Below are 20489 nucleotides of genomic sequence, written 5' to 3' on the forward strand. Positions count from 1 at the left end.
CTGAACATCTCAGAAAATATTAATCCAGTGTTTCCACGTGACTTTTTTCCAACTATGTTTGATGTTTTTGGATCAGTCAGTTTGACTTTTTTATCTGTCTATTGAAAGTCCTGATACGTTATCATTTTAGTGCCAGCTAGTTCTGGGAACATTAATCTGTGCAATAGATAATTTCAGTTAAATATTATTTCTACTCTAGTATAAATAATGTGAAATAATTCTGAAGCAGGTCCAGAGATGGAGCTGGTATATAAGACCATCTTCTTTTTCTTATTAGCCTCTCCTAGCTTTGGGATAGACAGAGGATTAGCTCAGAATTTTATTGCCGTTGCTGGACCGCTACCCAGCGAGCTAGTAAATAGTTTGCAGAACCAAGCGCTACCCAAAGARGCTCAGGACCCTGCTGGGAGCGAAGCCCATGAATACCTGTGCCAGCAAGATCCGGTGGCTTCTGAGCTGCCCCTGCGCCTCTCCCGCCTTCGTGAGGCCGGGGTGACGCACTACAAAGTGTTCCTGCCGTGGTCGTGCATCCTGCCGGAGGGGGACGCCAGGAAGCCGGACGAAGCTCAGGTGCAGCGGTACCGGGAGCTGCTCGAGACCCTGGCTGCGGCGAAGCTGCGGGCGGTGGTGGTTCTGCATCAGCAGCGGGTGCCTGGGGCCGTGGCCGCGCGGGCTGCGCGCGGGGAGGCCGGCGCCTTTGCTGACCTGTTTGTGGAATACGCGGAGTTGAGCTTCCGCTCCTTTGGGGCCCTGGTCGGCGCGTGGCTCACGTTCAGCGACCTGCCGGAGGTGCTCGAGAGCCTGCCTTGCGGCGATCGCCGGGCCCGTGCGCAGGCCCTGGCTGCTGCGCATGAGAGAGCTTATCAAGTCTACCACGAGAAATACTCGCCAGCAGGTAAAGATGTGTCTGTATGACACTRTTTTTCATAAATAATTTGCGAGAGGATTAAATGGCAACTGCTACGCTCTCTGTGTGCTATCTCTGGTCTCAGGGTTACATAGAAATATTTGAGTTGCAGACTCCTTCAAATTAATTATTTTGATAATTGTTTGAAATTTGCTGGTTATTACATTTTACTTGAAATGATAGCCAAACAAGTTGAGGAGAAATATATAATAGTCTGCCACTTTCTATACTCTTTTTAAGTCATCCAGCTCAGTATTAACTTTAATAATGAAACCACTATAGAAGAACCACTGAAGTCATAAAAACTGAAGATCGTGCTTATAAGCATGGAGTGGAAGGGGACCCACTAGATAGTTGCATTCAGATCCTCCTCCCTGTGAGCAAGTGTTATCATTACTGCTCATAAATAAGATTTACTGACAACGAAATTCCTTGAACAACAACAACTTGAACTTTGCCATTGGACTGCAACCTTCTTGACTCCCCTTCAAAACTATAGGGGATATTCTCTGATCAGCTGCTTAGGGCACTGTCTCTGATGATCCACATCTTCAAAAACTTCCAGCTGATTTTAAAATAACTACAATGAACTGTAAATTTTCATTTGCCCTTCTTAATACACTAATAGGCTGCCTCTTTCTTTCAAGATGGAAAACTATCCATTGCTTTAGGACTGGATCAGCTCTTGGATAGCACTTCTTCAGAATTGCTCTCAGTTTCCCTTCAGGTAACACCTTAATAGAAATGACTTCCAAAATGAAAGAACTTGATTAAGTTAATGTTTTTATGTGCAGGTTCAAGTATTGCAGGTTGAGTATAATGTTAGTTGGTCAGTTTTATTTATTTTATTACTTTGATCTTATGAAGCTCACTGATTTTAAAAAACAATTTTTGGCTAGTAAGTAATGGTATACGGAGAGGTATTTGCTCTCCTAGCAGGCAACTGTAGCAATATACATGCTTATGTGACAACCTGTCTGCAAAAATGTATCCATTTTAATCTTCTGTGCAAGACAATTACGTGCATCACAAAATAAATGTTTTAAATAACCATTATTTTTAAAAATCCACTTAAAGTTCAGAAAGTGCTTTTAATAGAACAGATTAAGTGGTCTTGGTGTACAGGGACAGCACAGCATGAGGAGAATCTAATCTTTACAAAGATGGTGACATCCTTTCCGTAAAGACCAAACCCTCCGTTACTAGTGTGCTCATCTAGAGGATGCTGACATGGGATGCRCTGCACAAATGGCTGTGCAGGTTTTGGACTTGCATTCGCAGTCTTTTTAATAACGTTGCAGACATGATACTTTAACATGAGCAAAGCATATTTTTTTTTTATTTACCCAATATAAAAGAGATTTTTTTATTAGGTAAGGTCACTATACTAGAAAAAACTTGCACTGAAAGTTGCTGAAAGCTTATCTTCCCCCCCTTTCATCAACTGGTTTAATAAAAGAATATTATCTATGCTATTGAACCTTGCTGACTTTACTGGGATTGTGGTTTGGAATGATCAAAGATTTCTGAAATGGACTTTCCCCAAAATTTTATTGATAAGGCCTCCCTGATTCACACTGTTAGTTGCAAAGGTTTCTCTACCTGGTTACTCATAGACTCCTTCAGTCTTACTAGTTTAAGATACATTTGTAAATAGTGAATATTAAATGTATAAAGTACTCTTATAATTTACCTCAACTCTAATGCTTCTAAGATTTTGCATTGTGTTTTTTGCAAACAGAGACAGACATTAAAAAAAAAAAATCTTCCCACACAGTATACACACACACATTATATTGTCAAGGCCTGTCTTATGGGTATATGACTTCTCATTTGAATAACTTCTCTATATCAACCATGTCAGGTATTTTATGTATTTTGGAAAAAAAAATCTCAAGGATTATTTATTTATTTATTTATTTTGCTGTTTCCAGGATTCATTAGACTTTCTGTCTCTCGAACTCCATTACAATTGYGGAAATGAAACAAACTTCTACATGAAGTTGGGTGAATTCCAGGTAACTTTGTGTACAGTGTTAAAATGAACATTGCATTTTCTGGATTTCTGTATTGCTTTAGACTGATGAAGTTCCAATTTACTTTCAGTTTATACAGCTCCAAATACTTCTGAGATTTGCACCCATCTAGCYGAAGGCAAGATTAAGTCTTTAATATTTTAAAATTACTTTATTGATGTTTTCCAGGAAAAGGAATGTGTTTGAGGGTACTATGTATGTTGAAGATGCACACGTCTAAATGTTTCATTTCAAGTACTCCCAAAAGAGCAGAGCAGACAATATATTCCTAAGATGAAACACTAGGAGCAGAGCAGATGGGACAAATCCATCATTGCCCTTATAATTCTACTGAATTTCAGAAAACATCTGTAACAACTTACTTTGCAATGAAGGTCTGTTTATAGCAATTCTCACATTATGAATTCAAAGTAATTTATATATATATATATATTTTTTTTTATCGTAAATCCTCCAGAATCTAGGCCTATGCTTCTGCAGAGCTGAGCACAGAAACTGTGTGCCTTGCTCAGGGTCACGTAGCAAAGGGAAGAGCAGCTAGAGAGGCATATGCAAGGCTCCTGGTTAACTCTCTCCGTGCTGTGTTAGGAATAACAGGATAGTTATTCCCTATAAACAGGAGAATGATTGCCAGGCCAGAAATGAAGAGCAAGAAGTGAAAACTCTTGATATATCCTTAAAGATTAAAAAGTGCTGAAGATTGTAACAGAATTGCAGAGGTGGAAAACAGAGTGTAAATAAAAGGGGAATTCCGTGTTTCTAAAACGGTGCTGATTTGCTGTGAGAGCTCAGGCAACAGCTGYGCTGGGGAACAGCTGCACGCTGCTCGCTGTTATTCTGACTTGAAAACAGGTGTCTGAAAGTACTGGAAATGATCAGCTTGGTCAGCGCTCGCTGATGCCTTGAGTRACTGGAATGGTGTAATTCTTTTTTCCAGGGCTGAGAGTTGCTCTGTCTCGCATCCTGTGTGTTTGATAAGCTGTTAGGCTGGTAGCCTTATATAAAAGGATATTCCAGAGTTGGTTCTGCAGCTGCACTAGCAAACGTTTTGACTCCTTGTCTGCAGAGGCAATACTAGCAATGTTAACGAGGGCACGTCTGCAGAAGGACTGCGTCCCGTGGCAGTGACGATGTCAATGATGGTATAGGCTAGTACTGATATTAAAACCTCCGGTACTGAACTGCATTCTTGAAATGTGTAAGACAAGAGTCACCCAACAACTGAGTGGCAGAACAGGGAGCCACCCGGTAGACTTGTTCTCTTTAAGGTTCCGGTAGGGTGTAATTACTCAAAAAATCTGAAGTGGGCCAACTGATGGCAACTGATTCTTTAACAAGTAAGTTTTCTGAAAAAATATGCTTCCCTGCGCCTTCTCAATGAAAAGTCAAACACCAAAAGTTTCTGCGGTTTACACTTTGATTTGCATGGGTCTTTTTTGGATCAGAGAAGAATAATTGGTGGTATTTAATGCTTACTTTGATTTATGAATTTAATTCTGAAGAACTTCAGCTCTGATGCTCACTTTTCTAGATATTTCTTATTCTGTATCAAAAGCAACAAATACCAAGAGCATGGTTTTACTAGCTGACCTGTACTTATTTCCATACAATTCTGTTTGACTTCTGGTTCTGTAGAGTATCTGGAAGGACACAAAGATTCTGCTTTTCAGTCTGAAATTCCTTGATTGTAGTTCCATGGAAGAGAATCCATTTATACCAGTGGCTTCTATTGTCACAGGTRAGTGAAGTATTTCAAGAAGGAGGAGGTTTTATAGCTAGGCACTGAATGGGAAATTGGAGAGGGAATTCGAAGTTGTCCAGTCCAGACACCTGTTGTTTGATTATTTAGTTAGATAGTTTCTTTATAACTTYCTTGGGAAACTGAAGGCAGATGGTGAATGTGGAGGGCAGGAAAGCAGGAAATCTATTCCACCACCAAATCTTTTCTTTTTCTTTTAAATAAGAAAGTGCAAATACAGAATAAAAACCCAATATAGCGGACCGGAGGAAAAACAGACATTAAAAAAAAAAAAAAAAAAAAAAAAAAAAACACTTTGTTTCAAAAGATGTGGTTGTATGCACATCTGGTGTCATACAATCTGTGGGATCTAAGCTGTGACCAAGTTCATTGCTTCTTATTTGTTTGTTTTTCAGCCATTAATAAAGAAAAGGCACATGTAATTGGGTATGATGTTAATGAATTCTTGGACTTCTCATCAAATCCTGTTTTAAGGTACAGTTTTTATTCCTCCCTTAAATCTGATACTATAAGAAAGTGGTGTCCTCTAGAAACAGATGTTCTAGACGGATACAAGGCACGTTTAGTGGAAAAGTCCTAGCTGCTGAAAGGCCTGGAAAGGAGTGCCTTTCTGCTGCTTCAGGCCCATAGTAACAGGTACGTTCTTCAACTCTTTCACTCTTTTAAAAAGTAAAGTAGTGGTTTTGGGGTTGTTTTTGTTTTTGTTTTTGTTTAATAGAAGGAAGAAAGAAACCCTGTGCCTTTTTCCTTTTCTGGGACAGAAGACAAATAGGGCTGCAGATCCCTAGGAGATGTCACTGTGCAAGGGGAAGTCAATGGTTACATAAGCAGTGTTGACTGGTTTTAGTTTATCCAGTGGAAACCCATGCGGCAGTTACAGCRTGTGAAATTGCTACATGCTGTGAGGATTTTGTTTGTGTCTTAGACCTAGGTGTAATGAATTATGCAAATCTACCTGCAAAGAAGTGCTTTAGATATGTAGCTCTTGAGCAGCTCTGTGGTTAGCTCATTGCGTATCAGCTTCATCTGCCAGCTGAGTGGCAGTAAGTTAGATTGAAAAGGGAACTATACCCTGCATAGCACAAGTGAGCTGAATGCAAAGCAAACAATCCTTTCTTCCTCCTCAGAGACTAACAACTTTTTATTCTTCTGCCTGCAGCATAAAAAATACTCTACAGGAGAAGCCGGTTGTTGTTCTTACCCCCTACTCCTCCTATCAAACTGTTTGGAAAATGTTTGCTAACCAGTCTGAAGTGGAGAGGGATTCTTTTCTGCAGGATGTTTTCCCAAGTGGTTTCCTCTGGGGCACATCCACAGGTGCCTTTAATGTTGAAGGAGCTTGGGCAGAGGATGGGAAAGGAGAGAGCATTTGGGATCAGTTTGGGCATGAAGGCCATGTCTACATGAATCAAACAACAGATGTGGCATGTGACAGCTACTATAAAACCAGCTATGATGTTTACCTGCTCAGGGGTCTTCAGCCACAACTGTATAAATTTTCTGTATCCTGGCCCAGAATTTTCCCTGCTGGCACCAATGAGAGTATCAGCTCCAAGGGTGTGGATTATTATAACCAATTAATTAACAGCTTGCTAGACTCTAAAATTGAGCCAATGGTGACTCTGTTCCACTGGGACCTCCCACAAGCTCTGCAGGTTGTCGGTGGCTGGCAGAATGAAAGCATCATAGAAGCTTTTGCAAACTATGCAGACTTTTGCTTTGCCACCTTTGGAGATCGGGTCAAGTTCTGGATTACTTTCCATGAGCCTTGGGTTATCAGCTAYGCTGGCTATGGCACTGGAGAGCATCCTCCAGGAATCACTGACCCAGGAGTAGCATCTTACAAGGTAAGGACACAGCAACAGCTATGATCCCACAGCTGCCATTGTTTTCCTCTGCCAGTTCTGTATTTTAGCTACGTTAAAGCCTCATGTGGCCTCTGAAACAATTATTTGCTTGTTGGATTTGTGATACTTAAAAGAAAATGGAGTGGTTAATGGATGTGGGACATCCCTTTTTTATTTTTCCTTTCTAATAGCTGGTGTTGACCCTTGGAGCTCAGATAGTCAGGTTCTTCAATTCATGCTTAATTCAAAACAGCTTCCCCACTGTATTTTCTGGCCATGATTATTTGTCTTGTCAGACTTTCTTGTTTTAGCAGGAGGCACTGTTCTTGTGCAGCAATAATCTCAACTTCTAGGAGTTCCTGTGCAAAGTTACATGACGCACTTTCCTCTGCTTTCTGCCCTTAGGTGGCTCACACAATTCTCAAGGCTCATGCCAAGGTCTGGCACTTGTATAATGATAGATACCGTTCTCAGCAGCTGGGAAAGGTAGGGCTGGTGCTGAACTCGGATTGGGCTGAACCCAAGATTCCAACCAACTCTGAGGATGTGAGAGCATCTGAGAGGTACCTGCAGTTCATGCTTGGCTGGTTTGCTCACCCTATATTTGTCAACGGTGATTACCCGGATATCCTGAAGGCTCAGATCCAGGAAGTAAACCAGCAGTGCTCCACAACAGTTGCCCAGCTGCCTGTGTTTACTGAGGAGGAGAAGTCCTGGGTGAAAGGGACAGCAGATTTCTTTGGTCTTTCTCATTACACTTCCCACCTGGTTAGTGCTGTGACTAATGGCACCTGTGCTCCGGGCTATGAGAGCATTGGGAACTTCTCCCTGCATGTAGATCCATCGTGGCCACAGACTGCATCCTCTTGGATTCATGTAGTCCCTTGGGGCTTAAGAAGGCTGCTGAAGTTTGTGTCTCAGGAATATACAGGGACAAAGATCCCGATTTACATAGCAGGAAATGGTGTGCCAACACAAGATGGAGGAGATGTTATTAATGACACTCTGCGAGTGGACTATCTCCGTCGGTACATCAATGAGGCTCTAAAAGGTATGGAGAACAGGAAATGTTTTTGTTCTTGTTTTGGGGGGTTTTTTGTTTGTTTTTTCTGCTATGGCAGCTAGTTATTTTATCACTTCWACAGTGGTTAGCTTTGAAACATCACCATTTGTAGTGATGTGAAGTCAGCTGCCTCTGCTATATATAGTGTGATCTTAAAAACTTGAGGCTRTCTCGTGTCCAGAAGTGGGATTTTTCCATTCTATTTAGATGTGGGAATAGGATTTTCATATATGCAGATAAATAGGGCTAGATCACAAAGTCTGTTTCTCTATGGGTTGACTTTTTACATAGTTCAGCTTCCTTGAAGATAATTTGACTACTGCCAAGTTCTTTACCTGTACAGGTCTTGGAGATTAGGATGGAACTATGTCTTCCGTGATCAGATGGATCTAACAGACAGCATCCTGTAACATTTCAGGCTAGAATTTTTGGGGAAATATCTTTAATCTTGCTCAAAATAATTGAGATATATATATGTCTGTATCTTTGAGGTTGGACTAGATGATCTGCAGAGGTCCCTTCCAACCTTTATGATTCTATGATTTTCAAACTGCCTATCTAGTGACAAAAATAACATCAATGACTGTAATTTTAGACAGGTGAGGAAATGACAAATACAGATTTTAATTATTCTCTCTTAAGAAGTGATCAATATATAGCATTTGCTTTTTTTGATCTAGTTTTCAACATGCTGATATTTGTTTGAAAAGAGCTACAGAAAACAAAACAGCATAGCAGTTATGTCTGAGCAGAAGTACAGAAGACTTGACTGTGTTTGGGAAATGAGCTCTTCTGAGATGAGGGATCTAGTACTTTTTTTTGTAGGCAATGTGAGAAGGAAGCTGGACTTGTCTCTGCTGGTATGCTGTCATGCAAAAAGAAAGTCTTCAGTACCCAGGGAAGACAGACAAGCACTAAATACATGTTTCATTTTAACTACAGTGATAAATCTAGAAGCGATCCATATATCTAAACTGAGTAACTGTCTTTGAAAAAAAGAATATAGGGAATGAGATACCAGTGGGACAGGTGTCCTGTACTCACATACCTCTTGACTAATATTTATTTTCTAATCTCATTTTTGTCACTAAGCATTCGACCAGCTCCCATTACAGCTCTGATTGCTGCTTTTGCCAGATACTCTAGTATCTAGTTGTTTTGGTTTTCTGCCTAAAAGCACATTCATAGGTATTTGGTTATTTGGCTGTTGTTCTCAGTTGTGTTTGTACCTGCTCTCAGAAAACGTTCGAATAACTGAGTCTTGTACTGTTTCTTTGACAGCGGTAAAACTAGATGCAGTTGATGTTCAGTCATACATTACTCGATCACTGGTTGATGGCTTTGAAGGCCCAGTGGGGTACAGCCTAAAATTTGGGCTACATTATGTGAATTTTGAAAATAGCAACAGACCAAGGACCCCCAAGGCATCTGCTTATTTCTACTCCAGTGTTATTGAAAAAAATGGTTTCCCACCCAATGTCTCRAACAGATTTTCTACTCCTGTGGCATTTGAGCTACCTGTGTCATCGAGATTGCCGAATTTACCAGCATCTGAGGTTCCCTCGAAGGCAAAGGTTGTCTGGGAGAAGTTTTCATCCCAAACAAAGTTTGAAAGGGATATGTACTTTTATGGCACCTTCCCAGAGGGCTTTATGTGGGGTGTGTCTACTTCTGCCTACCARATAGAAGGAGGCTGGGATGCTGATGGCAAAGGACCCAGCATTTGGGATACTTTCACACATGTCCCAGGGAACATAAATAATAATGATACTGGAGATATAGCTTGTGATAGCTACAACAAAGTGGAGGAAGATCTTTACTTGCTGAGAGCCTTAGGGGTAAAGAGCTACCGTTTCTCTCTGTCGTGGTCTCGAATTTTCCCCACCGGAAGGAACAATTCAATAAACCACCATGGAGTTGACTATTATAACCGTCTCATTAACGGATTGGTTGCAAGCAACATCACTCCAATAGTCACACTGTACCACTGGGACCTGCCACAAGCTCTCCAGGACATTGGTGGCTGGGAGAACAGTGCACTGATCGAACTGTTTGATAGTTTTGCAGACTTCTGTTTCCAGACCTTTGGGGACAAGGTGAAGTTCTGGCTTACGTTCAATGAACCCTATGTCGTTGCCTGGGTCGGTTATGGCACTGGGAAAATTCCACCCAATGTCAGTGACCCTGGTAATGCTCCCTACAGGGTTGTGCACACGCTACTGAAAGCTCATGCCAGGGTCTACCACACTTACGATCGCAAGTATAGAGCAAGTCAGGGAGGGATCATTTCTCTGAGCCTTAATGTCGAGTGGGCTGAGCCGAAGACTTCAGGTRACCCCAGGGACATAGAAGCTGTTGACAGGTACATGCAGTTTTTGTTGGGGTGGTTTGCACACCCGATCTTCAAAAATGGGGACTATCCTGACGTCATGAAATGGACAGTTGGGAACAGGAGCGAGCTCCAAAACCTGCCATCATCCCGCTTACCGGTTTTCACAGCTGAGGAGCAAGAATACATCAGGGGCACGGCAGATGTTTTCTGTTTCAACACCTACACTTCCAAAATTGTAACTCATGCAACAACCTGGCTGAGGCCCTTCTCTTATGAGTATGACCAGGAAATTTCAGTAGCAGTTGACAGCTCCGGGCCTTCCTCAGCTATTGATGGACATCGTGCTGTGGCCTGGGGGATGAGGAGGCTGCTGAACTGGATCAAAGAGGAATATGGAAATCCCCCAATATACGTCACTGAGAACGGAGTAGGGATAAAGACCAATGCGGATTTTGATGACATTGCCAGGATATTTTACTACAAAACATACATTGATGAAGCTCTAAAAGGTACGAATGTTTGCTTCTATTCTGTCAGTGTGGTGTATCTGTTTATCCCCCTTCCAGACTTTGGCTTGATTTCCTCTACTGAGGAGTAGTTTGTATAAGCAATTGGTATCAGTCTTGAAATATTCTGAACRTAATACAAACATACAATTTCTTTTTATGCTCTCCTGTCTGTGGCTATTTTACTTTGTAGTTATCTAATGATAGCTTTATGAAGGTGTGGGTGTGTCTGCATATGAATTGTTTGTTGTTCACTTAATGTATGATACACTGATGCTCTTTCACAGTTTTTCATCTAACATCTCTTAAAATATATACTTTCAGCTTACAAGCTGGATGGTGTTAATCTGCGAGGATACAGCGCTTGGTCTTTTATGGATGACTTTGAATGGTTGAATGGCTATGATCCAAGGTTTGGACTGCACCAGGTTGATTTTGATAATCCCAACAGGCCAAGAACCCCAAAGCGCTCTGCTGTGTACTATTCAGAAATCATCCGCAATAATGGTATCCTGTTGCCCAAAGAAGATGAATTTTTATATGGGGAGTTTCCAAAGAACTTTTCTTGGAGTGTAGCAACTGCAGCTTACCAGGTTAGGAAATTAAGACTGACTCTTAAAGTACCAGCAGACGATTGATTCATTTAGGATGAGATAGCTAGAGCTTTTGTAACATCAGGTGTTAGCATAATTGAGGATTACTGTAACAACTGCCATGAAAGTGAGGAACTTGGGGATATTTAAGGGCATGGCTGTACCACAGGAACTGGGACAGCAGCACTGGCTTCACAAGAGCCAGCTAATGCTGAGCAGCAGTTGAATTGAAACAGTACCTGTTTCTGTGAAACTGGACTTTGCTAATAAGTCTTGCTTTGAGGTCCAATAGCTCTTACTGGTTTTGTGCAGCAAAAGTGATATTGTTTATAGTGTTAAGCTGGTAAATTAAAATTACTGGGTGGTGGTACCACAAAGACTAGCAAGGCTGAATTCTTTACTAGGTCAAATCCTAAATTTGAGGTTTACTAGCAATTTCCTTTTCTCTTCCCCCCATCTATAATTAAAGATTGAGGGAGCATGGAGAGCAGATGGGAAAGGACTTAGCATTTGGGATCAATATTCTCACACTCCCTTGAAAATCAGCAATGATGAGAATGGAGACGTAGGCTGTGACAGCTACCACAAGATTGAGGAGGATGTGGAAATGCTGAAGAGTCTCAAGGTGTCTCACTATCGCTTTTCAATCTCCTGGTCACGTGTTCTCCCAGACGGGACTACCAGCTATGTCAATGAAGTGGGACTGAACTACTACGAAAGGCTTATTGATGCTCTTCTAGCAGCTAACATTACACCTCAGGTAACAGTAAAAATGGTCTGGAATTCTGACAAAATTCAAGAGTTGAGAATTATCCTGATATCAAAGATTAAATCCTAACTCTTGGATTTCCCTGCGTGATTCTCATGCTCTGATGCCTACACAGGAATCCCTCAGTCCCTCCAGACTTCCCAGGCTGTTAAAGATAGCTCAAGCCCACAGCGGAACCCCAGCCTGATACTCAGAGCACATGTGTGTGTTTCAGTCTGCGCCCCGCTTCGTAGGGAAATTGTTTTTCACTCTGTTCCACAAGGAAATGTGGGTTTGGGGGGGATAAACAAATGAGCTGGGGATATAGTAACAGATTAGAAATTCCCTTACTACCTAGAAAGATCACAGTAACCTTATTGTTTGCTCTTTCCAAACTGTTTCCAATTGCCTCCTTGTCCCTCATGCGTTTGGAAGTGGATTTCCAGAAGAACCTGGTGAGCTTTCCAGGGACTGAAGTGAGGCCAGCCAGCCTCTAGTTCTCTGGAACCTCTTCCTTGCCTTTTGTGGAGACGGGAGTAACCTTAATTTTTTTTTTCCCCCCAGGAGTTAGGAATCTCTGCTAATCATTGTGATTTTCACAGATAACAGACTGATCTTGCAGCTGTGTCAGCCAGCCTTTTCAACCCCCTCAGGTGAATCTGACCTGACTGTTCAAGCAGTCCCTATTGCTTCACTTTTTACATGCTTGCTTTTTTTTGTATTTTAGCCCATTAAGAAGCACTTTGCTTAGCCAAGCAGGCTTTCTGTCAGCTCAGATTCTGACAAGTTAGAATATTTAAATCCCTTGCTGAGAATGTTTTGGTTCAGTTGTAGGTGTAATATAACCATATAAAACCATAATAATAGGACAGTCCATCCTAACACAAGCTTAATGCAAAAATTAATGACTTGCATGAGAATTGAGCACCTAAACTAACACTGTTAGGAAGTTCTAGAGAAAAAAAAATATAAAAGGTGTATTTAAAGATGGCTCTTCAGGTGTCTAATATCTTTCCCTATCCTGTCTAGAGGTAGGGTAAACAAGCATAAGAGTATAGATAGTTATGAGTGTTTTTATTGTCCAGGACTTTCATTTCTTTGTTCATAGCTTTATTATGTAGCTACTGTATCTGTTGTTGGAATGATACAATGAAGTGGCTGGAAGAAAAGTCTTTTCTCCTTCATTTTGGCCACTGCACTCTGACAGATAAACTCCTCGAGGCAAGATGACCAACCTTTCTGCCTTGGTAGCTGCTGAGCACCGGGGTGGGTACGTGGCTGGACCATGCATTACGTGCACGTATATGCAGGCAGCAGCCCAGGAGCATCTAGGCAAACATCCGATTGTGCCTGAGCACAATCCTGTGTCTTCATGGTGTTGCTCTAGAGTGGTTGGACGGATACAGCAAACCAAATAGGTATTCTAACGGGATTGTTTTTCATCTGAGAGTCAGTGTAGGTGAGGCAATTCTTGACCGACTGGAGTTCTTGCTATCACAGGGTTGCTGTGGGGTTTTTCTGAAAATGAAAGACTGAAGGTGAAAGCTTGAGCTTCGCAATCAGGTGGGCCCCTGGAGTTGATCCTTCCCCCGTGTCCTAAAGAAACGGAAACACTGGCAGGGAGGTACTTTATTCAGAGTGCGTGAGTGATCACCGTGAACTTGAACACCGCATGAYAGAGGGCACTTGAGTTACTACAGTATGTATGAGTATGTGCCCATTAGCAACAAGTAACTGCAAATCAAAGTGGAGTTTATAGATCAGCTGCTTTGTTGTCCTCGTTTCTGAAAGCGGATTGAATGCCTAGCTGAACTGTTTTCCTCGCTCTCTTTCCCCACAGGTAACTCTTTATCACTGGGACCTCCCACAGGCGCTGCAGAACGTCGGTGGGTGGGAGAACGACACGATAGTTCAGAGGTTTAAGGAGTATGCTGAGCTCCTTTTCCAGAGACTGGGAGATAGAGTGAAATTCTGGATAACCATCAACGAACCCTACAATGTTGCGTACTATGGCCATGGCACGGGCACAGCTGCTCCAGGCAAGTCTGCTGGGCGTAACCTTCTGGGCACTGCAGGCCCAATGCTGCTTGCTGCTGTGTTTATTCACTTGCTGGTGGGGCAGCTGTGGATGTTCTGTGCCTTGTGTTAACCTCCAAAGAGGAAAGCTGGAAATTGTTGCTGCACTGCCTGCACCATCACTGTCTCTGCACTGCAGGTATCTCCCTTAGGCCGGGGCGAGCCCCCTACATAGTGGGGCACAACTTAATAAARGCCCATGCTGAAGCCTGGCATGTGTACAATGAGACCTACCGTGCAAAACAAGGAGGATTAATCTCTATTACCATCAACTCTGACTGGGCAGAGCCAAGGAACCCAAACAAGCARGAAGACCATGATGCTGCCAGACGATACTTGCAGGTACAGTGAGGAGCATGGCCACGGTTCTCCTGGCTGCTCGTGGTGGTGTTCGTCTCTCTGCCCCCTTTCTGTGTGCTGGAGATGCCCAGAACCCAGGTCAGCGTCTCACTGCACCAACAGGAGAGAAAATGGTGAGCCCAACCTGTCAGAGAGGTGTCATTGCAAGGAAACTATCACCTTCTTCTAGTGTTGATGGTTGGTCAAGTATGCAGCAGAAACATGACAAAATAGTAAGGCAGTGCCAAAAACTTAATAAATTTACTGCTGTTGTACAGGCATCTCCATGTGCTTGTTCATTATAAATTCAGATATAAAGCAGCATATGGATAGGAATAGTTAAACCATTTGTTTTGATATATAATTTATCCTCTCCCTTGTATCTTGGCTTAGTTTCTTGCAGGTTGGTTTGCTCATCCTATTTTCAAAAATGGTGATTATAACGAAGTGATGAAAACGAGGATTCGGGAACGCAGTCTGGCTCAGGGCCTGAGCAAGTCACGGTAAAAGCTCAGAAGYGTAGTTGCTAAAGTCACTTGGGCTAAAACTTTGTTTTTCTGTTAGAGCTGCTAACTTGGAATGATTCTATTGAACTGTTACTGTGAAAATCTTGCTGTATTTTCTTAAGAAAAACTCCATACTTCTTTCTTCAGAATGATATGTTTGCAGCTCAGGGCAATACAATAAATGATCTGCATCAGACTGTGCTTTTCCTGACAATGTAAATATATTTAAACTGTTTTTAAAATGATGTAGTGAACACAAGCACCGAAAGCTTGTTGGTGCCTCTGAACTACATTTAATTTTTGCCATTCCTGCTATTCTTAGTCCTATTGTGCTATYAGAGAATAAACGAATGTTTATTCTTCTCTCTGCCTTTCGTGGCACATACATGTTGGAAGAGTTGGAGTGTGCTCTGCAGCAAGGCAGGTCTCCTCAAGGTTTGAGTTAAGCTTTCATATGTGCCTCAAGCACATGAATTCTTGAGTGCTTTTTTTTACAGTCTATTTCTTTTCTGATGGTTGCTGCTGTTAATAAGAGAGCAAAGTATCTGTGCATTGCTTTGAGGTAAAGTGCCCTTCAGCATCTCCATCTTCTGGGGAAGAAATCTTGTCCTTAGTCTCAGGCATTGCCAACTTGCTGGGAGCACTGGGTGCATTTTAAGCAGTGGTTGCCCATGGACCAAATTCCCAAGGGGCCTTTCTCTCTYTTCTGGCTAAAACAGAGCTGGAGACTTGCACCTTGCTCCAAGGTACTCTCCCTTGATGTTCCTGACTCCATTTCTCGCTCTGTCATCGTGGTAGTGCTAGCACACAGGGCTTCAGGTGCAGGGCTGAGATCCCAAAGGGAGATGAGCTTCTCCGAGCAACTCTCTGCTAGCAACAGCTCCCCCTGAGTAGGGACCAGACCCCCTTGAGGTTAATGTCTGGTAGGAGGCACCTGCTCCTTTCTTCCCTCTGTCGGCATTTGTCGTGCCGTTGYGGGATGGTGAGCTGAGACAGGCCACCTATGAGCACAGCATCCCTGGATCTCCGTATGGTTGTGGTAAAGCATGTGGTAATAACCAAAATGCTTGTGAGGGATCCCTCCCCCATGCTGAGGGTCACAGTGGTCATGCCCGAGGTGCAATGTTTGCCGTCTTAAAAAGCAGGATCGTGCAAGAGGTAACATCGCTCTGAGGCGAAGACCTCTGTGAGGTGCATCCACAGCAAGGAGAGCTACTGAACATGCAGAGTACGTAGCTCCTGGGCTCTTCGAATCCCATCGTGGAGGGGTGGTGGTCTTGGCCATGTTGTTCCCACTCCCTCCTTTGGGATCCAGCTGAAGAAGCAGGTCCATGAGCCACCGTTTCAGAAGTGCCTCATGTTCAGTTTATTTTTCTTTTCTTCCTGTTCCAGAGGTTGTCAGTGTCCAGGATTCCTTTTCAGTGCTGTCCTGATTCCTGCTTAGAGACACCTTATATCTTTGCTTCAAAGTCTCTTCCCCTACGTGAATTCACTTCTGAAAGAGCACTGGAAGTAAAGGGGGTTCCTTGGTAGTAGTTAGAGATTGTCGAGCTGTATTTTCCATTTGCCTCTTCATTACCCATCTTCCTTCCCTGTTCCTTTGGGGTTTTAGGTCTCTGGGAGCTTAACCCTTCTGGATCCTGCAGCTGGGAAGAAACTTGTATTTAAAGAGATGAAGGTTGCTCATCAATTTTGCAGATGCTCTTAGAGCAAAAAGGTTTCTGACTTTCCTGACTCAAAAGTACTTTTGAGCTCAAGCAGGACCAAACACACTAGTAAAGCTGCTAAATAACATCTGTGTCTTTAGTTTTTATATGAAAGGATTGGAGAGGATAGAAACAAAAGAAGGGGAAATCCTGAAGACTTGTATTTTGAGGAGTTTATGCTTTTCTGTTTCTATTGCAGACTGCCAGAGTTTACTGAAAGTGAAAAGCAGAAAATTAAAGGCACATACGACTTCTTCGGTCTAAATCATTATACTACAGTTTTAGCATACAACTTGAACTATCCTGCTGCTCTTGCATCCTATGACTCTGATAGGTAAGGTGTGAATGTGAATTATTGGTCAAACAAAACACGCACTTCTGGAGCCTGAGCCAACTGAGCAATGTAAACTGACAACAAACAGAGCTATGAGACAAATGTATTGAGCTATTAATCAACTCTAGAGAAAGTATCCACRAACAGTGACTGTTCTCACTCTGCAGTGATGGCCTTTCTTACAGTCCTGATTCATTTTATCTTTGTGGTTTAACCATTCATGTTTGTAAAGTAACTCCTAAAAGAAAGGAGTCAACGCTTCCAAGCCTCTTCATGGTCTGGTATCAGCTTTAGATAATATTTATCATATTTTCTTTCTTTCTCCAATTTCAAATGATAAACAGTGGGGACGTAAGGTTTTCATGGAACAGCTTGTGGGATGGTTCTGCCAGCTCTGAAATGCTTTCATARATAATACATGGAATTGCATATAACATCCCCTGGTGAAACTCTTTCCCTTGATCTTTGCTGCTGCATCCCTAGCCTGTGGTTTAGACCTTGAGCAGAGCACTGGGCTCATTCCTACATTCAGGAATGCAACACCAATTTTGGGTGCGCAATCGCTGCATTGTAGACTATACGTTGAAAAGTAGAAATGGCCTCAAAGTACACAGACCTGACAGGCTTGTGATTGGAACTAAAATCAGATCCTGAGCTGCAGTTGATTTAGGCAGAATGTATTTTTAAAGCATATATGTATGAGACACACTTTTCTGGAGGCTTGTGAGCWCCAGTAGCTCTTCACCACCTCAGACCTCTGCTTTTGCTTGCTTCCCACGGATTCATCTCTGCTCCAGCCTGCTGCAGAGCTCAGCGCAGTCGGTCTCAATCGGTGCTGGCTGCAGGGCCAACAGTGCGAGGTACTGGCCGCACTGCGGGCACTGGAGGATGGTCAGTGATCAGCATCTCCTCCTCCTCTGCAGGGGCGTAGCCTCAGTAACAGACCGCAGCTGGCTGGGCTCTGGTTCCTTCTGGTTGTACGTGACACCCTTTGGCTTCCGAAAGCTCTTGAGATGGATAAAGGAAGAGTATAACGACCCTCCAATTTACGTGACTGAAAATGGGATTTCAGAAAGAGGAGACGTAGACTTCAATGATACTTGGCGAATACATTACCATAAGAGTTATATTAATGAGGCACTGAAAGGTAAGAACGATTATTTGAAATGTGGTCATCCAAATCKCTACAGTGCAGCAAGTGTTTCTGAGCAGGCCTGACCTGCATGTGAGGGAAGTAAGCGGTGAGGAACAGAAGAGGGAGATCACTTGTATTTGCAAGCCACACGCCTATATAGGTTTATTCTGTGTCTGCTTTTGAGCGCCTTTGGATTTAGCACAAGCTGGTCAAGGATATCCAGGAGCTTTGAATGGGAAAGATGAGTTAAAGCAGGACGACGAGCAAACCATGGGTTTAACAGGGTAACTACAGATTCTTTGTATAGCTGCAGCTGGCAAGGGAAAGGTCTATTACTTGACAGTTTGTTATGAAAACCTGTTTTGACTTTTAGTTTGATGCTGTTTTTAAAACTGAATCGCTTTAAGAAATGATTGTAATTACAGCAGTGGTCAAGCAGCATGGGGGAAAGGCTCCCTCCTTCCCCCTCCCYCCCCCCCCCCAGTTTGGTCCTCTGATGTACTCAGAGGTGACTGGCAGATGCTCAGAAAGTGCATGTTTACGTCCTTGTAGCAGAGCGCCACACAGGCACATGCTTAAATGCTAGTTGCATTTCAAAGGCTTTCTGTTCCTAAACCTTATCGAACAAAAGCTTTATTTTTTTTTTTTTTTAGAGTAGAGTAAAGCAGCCTCCAGTCCTGGCTGACTGAGCTACCCTGGTTGAGCATTAGCTGTAACTTGACAGTAGATCAGAACTTCCACAAAGCAACTGAGCTGAGGCAACGTGCGAGAGCGAAGGGGGCAGGCGCAAAGCCTCCCCTGCGCCCAGCAGGCTGCTTGTGGAGCTCGCCTGGCCGTGACGGCTCCTGCTGCCCTGCCCACACACCTAACCTTCTGTGCTTGGTCCTGCTAACAGCCGTTGTGCTCGACGGCGTTGACCTGCGAGGCTACACCACCTGGACGCTGATGGACAACTTCGAGTGGGCGGTGGGCTTTGCCGAACGGTTCGGCTTCTATCACGTGAATCGCACGGACCCCAGCTTGCCGCGGCTGCCCAAGGCCTCCGCCAGGTTCTACGCACAGCTCATAAGCTGTAACGGGTTTCCAGACCCAGCAACGGGGCCCCATCCCTGCCTGGAACCAGAGCCTGAAGGTAAGTGACACAGAACTCGTGTGCACGCAGGTGTGAGCATTCCTTATCGTAATCCCACAAGATTCCCATGATCTGTGGCCGTGGAGGCCACCAATGTTTTCTGCAAGTTATTTTAAGGGCTCTGACTAATCATCAGTGTTTACCACTGAAGATTTTTTAACATGGAATTAGGTCACTTACTTCTGTATACAAATCCAGACTAGGTTGCAAGTATTTTGTGTGCTTAACGCACCTAGCTACATGCCTGTGACCCAAATGCAGTGAAAGGAAGTTAATCAAAGAGAAGCACCTGTCAGTGTGCCACAGAAACGCAGTATTCCCCAAATCTTTTTTTTTAATGTAATTACTTATATATGACTCAGTATTCTGGCTAAGCCCTTGGAAATACTCTTTATCACTTATGTTCTCTGGAGTAGAGGTCTATATTAATTATATAACTGCCACTATTAATTTGGGTTTTTTCAAATGAGCATGTGTGCGCATCAAGCTTTTGGGATGACTACAGCTGCCAGAGGCTACTTGCCCCTCCCACAGTCTCAAGAGCTCTACTGCGAGTCTCAGTTGTGCCTTTACCCTGAACTACTTCTAAGTGTCAAAATCACTGTGATCCCAAAGAATTACAGCTGCTGCCAGAGTACGACACACAACCCTGAAAGCCTTGTAGAGGGAGGGAGAGGCAACACAAGTGTACCATGAAAGTTCATGAAATACTGTGTACTAATACTGTTGTTTCCCTTATTGACAGTGACCCCAACAGGCACCACACCGGGGCTGGCTGGCAGTGTTCGCTTTTTGGGATTAGATTTAACATCCCAAAGTGCAGAAGTAGCACTGTATGTGCTTTTTGCTCTTTCTGGCATTGCAGCACTGGGTCTAGTTCTTTTCTCGTATTTATATGGAAAGCTCTCCAAAAGGTCCCAGAAAAGATCACACACAGAACTCAGTAAACTGTAAGATTTCATTTTTTTGCTTTTTAAATGTGTGGAACAGAGGTACTCTAACTTTGCAAACACCTACTTTTTGTTGCACATGCCACCAGGAAAAAATTAATGCTTTTACTACTGTAAATTAGTATCTTGTCTTAGATATGGCTTCCCATCATTCTGTTGTTTGCTTAAGAAATTTAAGAAATTAACTCTGTCATATATGAAAAACTATCGAGCAAAACATTACTTGTTCAGAATCCTTATACAACCCAAAACTTGAACATTCATTTGCTTCATGATCAGTCCAGTTCATCTCTCCAAGGACTTTGAGAGAGTCTCAATAAAGCTSTACACCTTCCTTGTGTTCTTAAAACAAGGTATTCTTAATACACCTGAAAATAGGCCTAAGACAACATGCTGTTCTAGTACAGCTAGTGGTAACAACATTCTGTTGTTATATGGCTGCTCTATCCTTTATTTGATCTGATTTAAACAGTATTTACAGTATTTTTTTAGATTGTATGCTGTGAAATAAATGTTAGAA

General features: G+C 42.8%; 1 protein-coding gene across 1 annotated transcript; it reads left to right on the top strand.

The window, feature by feature from the left end:
• Positions 1-237: 237 nt before the first annotated feature.
• On the top strand, positions 238-20433 carry LOC146586640 (lactase/phlorizin hydrolase-like). Its single transcript, XM_085320937.1, has 17 exons — positions 238-895; positions 1555-1634; positions 2842-2925; positions 4579-4681; positions 5098-5176; positions 5862-6549; positions 6955-7600; positions 8894-10453; positions 10775-11043; positions 11513-11803; positions 13632-13830; positions 14007-14209; positions 14600-14709; positions 16618-16752; positions 17676-17899; positions 18783-19019; positions 19765-20433. The coding sequence occupies exons 1-17, from the start codon at positions 238-240 to the stop codon at positions 19971-19973; spliced, it is 5775 nt and encodes a 1924-aa protein (XP_085177063.1). The 3' UTR covers positions 19974-20433.
• Positions 20434-20489: the final 56 nt, after the last annotated feature.

The sequence above is a fragment of the Rhea americana genome, unplaced genomic scaffold (assembly GCF_003343005.1).
Source record: "Rhea americana isolate MKP2758 unplaced genomic scaffold, rheAme1 scaffold_67, whole genome shotgun sequence".
Taxonomy (NCBI): Eukaryota; Metazoa; Chordata; class Aves; order Rheiformes; family Rheidae; genus Rhea; species Rhea americana.